The sequence below is a fragment of the Chanodichthys erythropterus genome, chromosome 3, assembly GCF_024489055.1.
Source record: "Chanodichthys erythropterus isolate Z2021 chromosome 3, ASM2448905v1, whole genome shotgun sequence".
Lineage (NCBI taxonomy): Eukaryota > Metazoa > Chordata > Actinopteri > Cypriniformes > Xenocyprididae > Chanodichthys > Chanodichthys erythropterus.
The window spans coordinates 52,602,987-52,614,193 of record NC_090223.1 but is presented as its reverse complement, the minus strand read 5'-3'; the positions used below and the strand labels follow the sequence as shown (position 1 = coordinate 52,614,193).

Genomic DNA, 11,207 nt, shown 5'->3' with positions numbered 1-11,207 from the left:
TTATTACAAGTCTGTGTATGAGGAACATACTAAAATTAAACCGTTTCAACATTTTCACTTACTTCATTAGCATATTTTGTGTGTGTGTGTGAGTTTTCAAGATAAAATCAAAGAAAGCAAGACTTAATGTTTAATGCAATGTTGCTTCTCAAGTAATATCTTTTTTGGATTGTTATATAGATTTTAGATGAAACTTTAGGGTTAATTCTCACTATTAACTAGTTGCTTATTAGCATGTATATTTCTAGGATATAAGCTGTTTATTAGTACTTATAAAGCACATTAATGCCTTATTCTGCATGACCTTATTCTACATTTTTAATCTTACCCAATACCTAAACATAACAGCTACCTTACTAACTATTAATGAGAAGTGAGTAGGAGTTTATTGAGGGAAAAGTCAAAGGTAATAGTTAGTGAGAATTGTACTCAAAAATAAAGTGTGACCAAGTTTTGTACTAGAAAGCAAGTTTTTAAAAGAAATAAACATAATATTAAAAATCTTATTTTTTTTTGTAATTTGGATTTCATACTACAATCCTGTGGGGATAACCATTTTTTATTTTAAATATTAAAGAGATTGCTGAATGTTGTAACACATTTTATTTTTGTGTATAGCACAGCAGTGTTATACAGAAGTCTGTCAGTGTGAAATGTTCTGATGCAGTTAGTGCTGCAGATAGCATGCATAAAACAGGCATTAGATTTTATTTCAATAAGTCATTCACTAAATGTTTTAGGAACTAACTTACATCCTGTTAGGTGTGTGAGCGATAATAAGCCTTTGTTATATGCAGCACACATTTCCTCCTCGCTTTTATTGTTCACTGTATTCTTTGCATATTATACCCATAGCAGGTGATGTGAGAAGCTCAAAGTCAGTCTATGCACCACAAGGTGGCAACATTTGGCAATTCCTGTAGGATGCACTAGGCATACTTTTTTAATGGTTAGTTTTATAGGTTTTATGGTTGCCTTCTGGATTTTAGGACTGATTAAAATATAGTTTGCATGAAAAATTTGATAATATTACTAGCAGTCTGGACCCAGTTTGGGTACACTTAGCTAAATTTATTTCTTATGATCTTAAAACTCTCTTCTTAAATACTTGAAATTAGTTTGAGGGCAATATATTGATGCTTTTACAAAAAAAAAAATATATATATATATATATACACAGTACAGTCCAAAAGTTTGGAACCACTAAGATTTTTAATGTTTTTAAAAGAAGTTTCGTCTGCTCACCAAGGCTACATTTATTTAATTAAAAATACAGTAAAAAAACAGTAATATTGTGAAATATTATTACAATTTAAAATCACTGTGTACTATTTAAATATATTTGACAAAGTAATTTATTCCTGTGATCAAAGCTGAATTTTCAGCATCGTTACTCCAGTCTTCAGTGTCACATGATCCTTCAGAAATCATTCTGATATGATGATTTGCTGCCCAACAAACAGTTATGATTATTTTCAATGTTGAAAACAGTTGTGTACTCTTTTTTTTTTTTCAGGATTCCTTGATGAATAGAAAGTTCAAAAGAACAGCATTTATCTGAAATACAAAGCTTCTGTAGCATTATACACTACCGTTCAAAAGTTTGGGGTCAGTAAGAATTTTTATTTTTATCTTTTTTAAAAGAAATTAAAGAAATGAATACTTTTATTCAGCAAGGATGCATTAAATCAATCAAAAGTGGCAGTAAAGACATTTATAATGTTACAAAAGATTAGATTTCAGATAAACACTGTTCTTTTGAACTTTCTATTCATCAAAGAATCCTGAAAAAAAATATTGTACACAAATATTTTGTACAATTGTACACATTAAATGTTTCTTGAGCAGCAAATCATCATATTAGAATGATTTCTGAAGGATCATGTGACACTGAAGACTGGAGTAATGATGCTGAAAATTCAGCTTTGCATCACAGGAATAAATTACTTTGTGAAATATATTCAAATAGAAAACAGTTATTTGAAATTGTAATAATATTTCACAATATTACTGTTTTTACTGTATTTTTAATTAAATAAATGTAGCCTTGGTGAGCAGACGAAACTTCTTTTAAAAACATTAAAAATCTTAGTGGTTCCAAACTTTTGGACTGTACTGTATATATATATATATATATATATATATATATATATATATATATATATATATATATATATATATATATATATATATATATATATATATATATATATATATATATATATATATATATATATATATATATATATATATAATAGAAAACCAGCACATGTAAACTTATAATTTTTATTTTAAGTCTTTTATTATTACATTATTCTTAAAAACACTGTACATGATTCTCACTTGCTTTTTATTTATTTATTTATTTTAAGATTTTAAGTCTTGTTTTTCAGGGGGGGAAAAAGAATTTTTGCTCAAAACAAGAAAAATATCTGCCAGTAGGGTCAGAAAAATAAACTTAAATTAAAAGTAAAGCAAGATTATTTTTTTCCTGACCCCATAAGCAGATATTTGTTCTTATCTTAAGTAAAAACTAACTTTAATTTTGATACTTTTTCACAAAACAAGACTTTACATCCGATCTCATTTTGCATCTCAGTTAAAAGTGTCTTGGTTTAAGAATGTTTAAATATTTATATTGGAAAACATTAAAAATACTGTGTAAGAAAATCATTTTTGTGAAGTGTAGCGCTAAAGAATGAATAGATATTTTCAACAGGTGTAACATAATTCTTGTATATAGATAGAAAAAAGATTTTTTTTTTTTTTTGCATTGTGCTTTGACACATTTTTAAATTCTCTCAACATAATTGCTGCCAGAACCCTTTGAGGTGTAATTAGTCATTTATTTTTCTTTTACAAGTTACATAAAAAAGATGGAGAGAAAAATCAAGTTACACAAAAAAAAAAGACAAAAAATGGAGAAAGATATCAGTGCATTGCAGTTTCCGACAGAGTAAAAGTGCATGTGCAAAGTGTCAAGCACAGATTCTGACGGTATGCATCTGAACAATAGACAATGACTTTAATACTTGGTGCCATGATTTGTAAACCAATGAATGCCATACAGTCAAATTATATCAGTAAACATTTTTGACATTGCAATATTGCAATGCTGGAGCATTAAAGTCAGAATATTCTAACATATACATGATTAAATGTTGACGTACACAGAATACACAACTCAACTTCAGGAACTCAATATCACTGTCAAAACATTCAACAGATTCTTTGCACAAATGCAACAGTTCATTGTCTTTTGATCATTCTCCCCTTTGTCTGAAATCGTTGTCTCTTTTCCTTTCATCACTGCGGAGGATACTTATTTTGGAGCAGGATTATGGGAAGTTTCACTATGTAACAGAAGCATCTTTGTGTGCTTTAAAAGAGCCTTCCACATCATTGCTTTGCAATGAGAAGTAACTCAACCCTTTCCATTCTCAATTGTCTCTTTCTTGCCGGCTTTAGGAGACTGAACAGCTGTTGGTCTTGTTCATAGGCGGCCGTAGACCCGTGTCCTTTGGAAAGGTCTCTCTGCGACGACGCAAAGCCGGGCTGAGGCGGCTGGGGAGGTTGGCTTGCTGGAGCAGCTCCTTAAACACCTCCATCACGTTTTCGTTTTCTTTTGCCGAGGCCTCCAGGAAGCAGTTGTTCCAGTCCAGCTCCACCTTCGCCAGCACGTCGTCCGTGGACACCCTTCGATCATGCAGTCTGTCTGTCTTGTTGCCCACCACTACAATGGGTGTGAACTTGTCCTCCTTGACCTCCAGGATTTCCTCGCGCAGGCTCTTGACGGCTTCTAGCGATTCGGGGTCATCCACGGAGTAGACCAGGGCGAAGGCGTCTCCAGTCTGGATGGAGAGCTTCCGCATGGCTGGGAAGGAGTAGCTTCCGCTCGTGTCCATGATGTGAATGGTCACTTTGACTCCAGCCACCTCATACTCCTTGCTGTGGAGCTCCTCCACTGTGCGCCGATGTTTGGGCTCAAAGCCGTCTTGTAGGAAACGTTTAATCAGGGCTGTTTTTCCAACACCTGCCGCTCCCATGAACACCAATCGCACTTCTGTCTTTTCCTTGACTTCCAGAGACATGATTCCCAGTACGCAAGCGAAGAGTTCAAAGAGTACGAAGAGTTCAAACTTGTGGATCTTTGGATTGTGGCAGTGTTAGAGCATGTGAAATGTTGAATGGTTGCCGCTGCATCTGTGTTTTGTGTGTTCTCGTGCCCTATTTATGGCCTTTCTCAATGACAGGGATTCCAAGCCCTCTACAGAGCTCAGCCAATCAGCTTGCAGCAGCATCTCCTGCTGTTAAATCATTGGCCAATGACAAAACACTATGCAGATGAGATACAAGCTCTCGTTGTTGAAGGAGAGGTGATGTAGAGGAGAGCTGTCAGATGTGTTTTGCGCCTTGGATACTGCGGTTGTCAAGGTTTTAAATGTGTGAATTTAATTTGCCTAGAGCATTTTGGCAGTTTGTATATTTGCATGTATGTGTATCTCCCTGCAGTGTATATAGTCCATCTTAAGGAACCTAAAGGGGGGTTTTGCAGCAATGAAATAGAAGAATCATATTTGGTCCTTCTTTCAGTTAATGGTTCTTAAAAGAAACATGTATAATAATCTAGAGAACCACTATAAAAACCACTATAAAGAACATTTTGTGGAATGGAAAGGTTTAATGGATGTTAAAGGTTCTTCATAGAACCATAGAAGCCAATAAAGAACCTTTGTTTTTAAGAGTATATTATCTGACTCCTGTAAAAATACTATGTGGTAAATACTAGTTGATTAAGATTGTGTGTGAATTCATTATTGCAGCAGGTTTGAAAGCTAGAAGTCACCTAAATGGCAGCATGCTTATCTATACTGCACACTAGCTCTCTTTCAAAACTCGGATAACTTTGTTCTTTGGGAGTTATTCTTAACACGTTGGCTTCCAAGATACCTTGTTTTGTTGTATTGTAGGCAATCCCAGTTCAAAAATTGCGACTCTCTCATGTTCTTCAGTTACTGGGTGTTATTTATGTTGTGCACAGTTCAAATCTGTCACTTACAGGGTTCAATTTTGGATGTTCTCTATGTTTTAGTATAGAAACCACCATGATACTGAGTTTTTTTTCTTCACTTTTTTTTAAAAGGATAGTTCACCCAAAAATGAAAATTTGATGTTTATCTGCTTACCCCCAGGGCATCCAAGATGTAGGTGTCTTTGTTTCTTCAGTAGAACACAAATTATGATTTTTAACTCCAACCGTTGCAGTCTGTCAGTCAAATAATGGGAGTGAATGGGAACTCTATCAATAAGAGTCGAAAAACTTGCATAGGCAAATCCAAATTAAACCCTGTGGCTTGTGACGACACATTGATGTCCTAAGACACGAAACGATCGGAGGAAGTGAGGAAAGAGAGGAAATGTCATTGCTGGCTATGGAGGCTTCACTGAGCCATCAGATTTCAACAAAAATATCTTAATTTGTGTTCTGAAGATTAACAAAGGTCTTACGGGTGTGGAACGACATGAGGGTGAGTAATAAATGACATTATTTTCATTTTTCGGGTGAACTAACCCTTTAAGGAAACTTACAAAAAGACAATTAAAATCATTATAATTCAAAATTCTTAATTTTTGCTTAATTTCATATCACCAGGAATCTCATCATAAACATATCATGAACATTCAATATATTGCCCAACCCCATATTCAGTCAAGTGTCAGGTTATATTTTTCATGTGACACTTTAATACTTTTCATACATAATAGTACAAGGAGACCGTGACATAAGAGAAGATAAAGGATACAGTGTTTCTATCTGTGCAGTTCCTCACTTGTCAAGTCAAATAAACATAGTTTCATGTTTTAAATCTTGACAGACAAGGCATGTGTTGACCGGGTAAAATTCTTCAAAAGATCCTATTCCTGTTCATCTTCTTTTATATTTACCATCTCCAGTGCTGAGTGTGGATGTTAGCTGAAAGACCAGCTTCAGCTGAAATGACACATCTGACCCAGGCGGATCACTGTGATGTGTCAGCCACTTGCATCTGCATTTTGTTACGCAGGATAAGTTGACGATAGAACAGTTGTGCAAAGTGTTTCCGCTGCAGCAGGGGCCAATTCAGTTCAAAAGCACACTTATTCTGAATGTCCATTCATATACTGGGTCAATAGCACAGTAGCTGCCTACTTTTATAGCAGATGTATATTTTCCCTTTCATCTTTTTTCCAAAGGGCCTTTCAAAAAAAGTTCAATAACCCAGCCTAAATTGCACAATAAAAACGGTTTGTAATTGTGCCATGCCATATCAGGATTGAGTGGAAATGCAACTGGAACCGTTCCTTGCCAATCTTAGTATCGTTTGGCCATTCTGAGACTCTGAAACACTGTATCATGAACTACAAAAACAACATGCCTCACTCTGAAGGTGGTAGTGTAGCCCAGTGGTTCTCAACTCCAGTCCTCGGGACCCACTGCTCTGCACATTTTGTATGTCTCTCTTATCTGACACACTCAATTCAGTTCATGCAGACTCTCCTAATGAGCTGATGATCTAAATCAGGTGTGTTAAATAAGGGATACATACAAAATGTGCAGAGCAGGGGTCCCGAGGACTGGAGTTGAGAAACACTGGTGTAGCCTATATATTTACTGAAATCTCAGCCTCTGCGATTTGAAAATTGAACTATATCGTGATATTGACTGATTACTGATTATAAAGTATTGCTAATGACCTATAAGGCTCTAAATGGTTTAGCTCCTGTGTACTTAACCGTTCTTCTATTGCCCTACAATCCTTCATGCTCTTTAAGATCACAAAACTCTGGACTTCTGGTTGTACCTAGGATATCTAAGTCCACTAAAGGAGGGAGAGCGTTTTCGCATTTGGCTCCGAAACTCTGGAATAGCCTTCCTGATAATGTTCGTGGCTCAAACTCGCTCATCCAGTTTAAATCTAGATTAAAGACACATCTCTTTAGCCAAGTATTCACATAACGCATCTCATATCAGATCAACTGCACATTAAGCTATCTTTGCTTAATGTTATGAACAGCAGCTATGCTAATTATTCTCCATTTGCTTTTCTGACACTCGTCCCGAGATGATTAGAGAGTACATCAGCTTCAGTTTGGATCCAGCCTCTTAAGAAGACCTCAGATGACCAACACCTATGAGGAGACGGCGCCAACTCCTGCGAGGACTTCAGAAGACGAAATCATCTGGATCAACATGCACATTCCCAAATTTCTATATATCCTATTTATTGTTAATATGTAATTCGTTTTTCCAGGAGCTCATTGCTTCTACCTTCAGTTAAACTGCTAACAGTGATTGTAAATTAATTGCCTAAATTATTACATTATTTGCTAACTGCATTCTTTAAATTGTAATGTTGACATGCATTCTCTGTAAAGCTGCTTTGAAATGATATTGTGAAAAGCGCTATACAAATAAATGTGAATTGAATTGAATTACTGCACAAATGAGCAAACCATGTATTTCTTCATAAGAGGCATTTTAAGATGACCTACAACTGGGGTTGCAGAGAAGCAGATCAAGCTGACGATTATTTGTCGTAATGAGAGCACTGTGCACATCATCGTTCTCACTTTGCTGAAGCAGTCCACTGCGGCCGCACATTCATCATCTGCCTCATGGGCAGAAACTCTCAAAGAAGACGAGGGGCTCGTTTTTTTTTAACTAAGCCCACCGGACACTAACTCAAATGACTCATCCAGAAAAGTTAACGTGAGTACTCTTTTATTTGCACACAAAACCTTCTTTACCAATGACCTAGTTTCAGTAGCTCTGAAGGCATGTGGCCTAATTGGATTTGTATCATTCAGGAGCATTTGGTCTGAAACCACAAATGATAAGAAAGCTGGAGTGTTATGCTCACTTGAAAGACCTTCTATTGACTTTTCTGAGCCTGAAATAGAAGTGTGGAGGGAAGATAGACTTTGCTGACTCATTCTTTATGCAGGAGTAATAGGACTGTAGTCAGACTCTGGGCTCTTTTTGTTATTTTCCTTGGGAAATCTAAAATTCATTGTGAAATTCATATATAATTTAAACTGTTTTTCTTTGAAAAAGTTGAAAGTGTTTCCATATCTTCCATATCTGTGCTTAGATATTAGATGACTGTAATTGACTTTTTCAAACATATATATATACATATATATATAACATGTTTATCATTGTATCATCTAGTTTGCATATCCTCATTCATCACCTTTATATTATTAATAGGTTAATTGATCTTACAGTATGTGTAGTTTAATATGTGTAATATAATATGTGTAAACTTTGTTTAATGCTGTTATGCTGTGACATTCCCTTCTTTGAAAATAATTTTGGATCATATTTTAAGGACAGTATCATGTTTAATCATGTTTAGATCACATTGTAAAAAATGTCTGTATCGGTACTGCTTTCTGGCTATATTTCCCTCGTTGAGTACAACAGTTCAGAAAAGTTATGGGAATATCACAGTGAAACTTAAAGCTTAACCGGGCTAAATCAGTTTACCACATGTGGCTTGTTTAAGCTGGACTTCACAGCAATGTGTTTTGGCCATTTTTAATGTTTTACCCTTTAATAGTGGCTGATCTTCTGAATCAAAGATGGCTTTTGAGTTGCTAAGTTGTTGCAGTGGTTCAACCTTAATGTTATGTAGCGACGAGAATACTTTTTGTGTGCCAAAAAAACAAAAATAACGACTTTATTCAACAATGTCTAGTGATGGACAATTTCAAAACACTGCACTTCATGAAGCTCGGAAGCTTTACGAATCTTTTGTTTTGAATCTGTGGTTAGGAGCGTGTATCAAACTGCCAAAGTGACCTGATTTCAGTAAACCAAACTTCGTTACATCTTAAGTGTTTCGAAATGTCAATGGTTCACCACTGGAGGGTGTGACTTTGTCAGTTTGATACACGCTCCGAACACTGATTCGAAACAAAAGATTCGTTAAGCTTCATAAAGCAGTGTTTTGAGATCGCCCATCACTAGATATTGTGGAATAAAGTCGTTAACTTTTTTTGTGCACCAAAAAATCTAAGTTTCTCGTCACTATGAGGCAATGCAGGCCTCACTGAGCCATCGGATTTCATAAAAAAATATATTAATTTGTGCTCTGAAGATGAACGAAGGTCTTAGGGTAAGTAATAAATGACAGAATTTTCATTTTTGGGTGAACTAACCTTTTATCATATTATCTACCCAGACCTTAATATGTAGCCTTGTTTGGTTATGATCAATGATATTTGCTTCACCTGTGAATGGCCATGTTTTTGGTTCATCAGTGTAAAATTTGTATAGATGAATGTGCAGTGTAGTTTTAGAAACTGAGATTTGGAATGTAAAACTTTCTTGGGAGAACTTGGGTGTGATTCCTATTCAGTTCCAACATATTGAGCACCATATTGACAGTAATGTAAGATTCTGCCTTGGATTTCATCTCTATGATTAGATGTGCCTTTGCAATCTTATTGCATTTCTGCTCATTCGTCCTTCAGATGATAATGTGAAGACGTGTATCATAGAGCATTGAGATTGTCGAATGAGATTGTGCTGCACAGCAAGCTCCTAAGGGCCCTTTACACTCTGTGAACTGAACCTGTTATTGATCCGTTTCGGATTTCATGTAATTCACAATGTGCAACACTTTGATCAACACACACAGCAGGCTTCAAAAGTCTGAGATCATACTAAAAATTCTGGATGTAAATAAAACTGTCAATGTTTAATATTATAATTTGAAGACACTAGACATATACTCTTTTTTTTTTCACCAATGTATCCACTTGGGAAAGTGTCTTTTAAAAAGAGTTTTTTTGCAGGACAAAAATACCATCTAAACATGCGTCATCATTTTCAAATGCGTACGTTTTCACAGTCCACACAACAATGACAAAATGCTGTTTTCAGATTTATCTATTTGAGAGAGCTTCTTTAAAAAGCCCAGGATAAAAACACCATCTCAGTGTGGACTAAAGACCAAAACTTAGAGTAAAAGATGCGTTTTCCAGATTTGTGAAGACGTAGCCACAGTCACTTGATATTCTGGGGGAGTCTGGCACATGAATCAAACATGAGTTTGACTCTGAAATGGCAGATAGTGATTTTGTTGTGGGGCTTGAATCAGCCTTTGTGGATCATCAGAAACCTGGACTCGTCAGCTTGTCTGTAATCATGAAAGGCTTAGTGACAGCAGGACTGCTATTAGCACTGCAGATATGGCAAGGTTTGAGTACATAGCCTGTAGATGTATGGATTAGCACAGCTGAATGCTACAGGAATAGCAACCAACCCCATGGATGGATTTTGCTCTCAACTCAAATGAGTGTACAACACTGACTGCACTGTAAATCTGCCAGTGTTATCTCCTCCTCCTCCACATGAATATCCATGAGATGCTATCACACTCCCCTTGGCAACAGAGACACCGACTGCAATATTGGTTTTGTATCTTGAAGTTTACAGCCTGCCCTTCACAGGCAGCTTTCTCCATGTTGTTTATGCTGGATATTTCAGAGCAACCTTTGCCTTTGGAGGTCAAACAGTAATAGATGTCTTCTCAAATAATCTAGTAAATATTATGTAGAAGAATATCATGAAAAAAGTAATGCAACTTTAGAAGATTGTGTTTCATGGTTGGTTGAATCAGCTGTACATACAGTATCGCTTTTCAAAGACTAAAAATGTGTCATTTTCAGGCTATAAAGCATTATGCTTATATAAGTAAATACTTGTCCTGAAACAGTAAATTACAAAGATATTTCAAAAGTACTTTCCAGTTAATAAAAATGTATATGTACAGTATATTATCTGCTGCAAACTATGCATATATTCATTCAGATGCCTATAATACAAACAGATGTTTACATGAAACACTATTTGCATACTTCTGCTATATTCTGACATATCTGTGGAGCTTTTTTTTTTCTTCATCCCAGAATGATGCTAAGTAGTTAGAGAGAAGGATCTCAAAAGTATGAAAGCTTGTTTCTGCCATGGAATAAACAAAATAAAAAAAAGTTTATTTCTTGCAATTCGGACTCTAATTCTTATGATTCCTAGTTTTAATCTCACAATTCAGAGTTTTCATAAGAGCACAATTCATACATTTAAATAATCAGCAGAGAACCTAAAACAGGGAGTGAACTAAACAAGACACAGGTGGAACTAATCAGTAACCAAGGTA

General features: G+C 35.5%; 1 protein-coding gene across 1 annotated transcript; it reads right to left on the bottom strand.

Moving 5' to 3' along the window:
- Positions 1-2,837: 2,837 nt before the first annotated feature.
- Positions 2,838-6,434, bottom strand: rasd4 (rasd family member 4). The gene is made up of 2 exons (XM_067382777.1): positions 5,805-6,434; positions 2,838-4,506 (listed from the first exon to the last, which is right to left on the bottom strand). Exon 2 carries the CDS (start codon positions 4,089-4,091, stop codon positions 3,465-3,467), a length of 627 nt encoding a protein of 208 aa, XP_067238878.1. The 5' UTR covers positions 4,092-4,506; positions 5,805-6,434; the 3' UTR covers positions 2,838-3,464.
- Between the last annotated feature and the right edge of the window lie 4,773 nt (positions 6,435-11,207).

Bases quoted from the DNA above. Each gene is read 5' to 3' on its own strand.
- rasd4 (XM_067382777.1), bottom strand. From the start codon at position 4,091: ATGTCTCTGGAAGTCAAGGAAAAGACAGAAGTGCGATTGGTGTTCATG.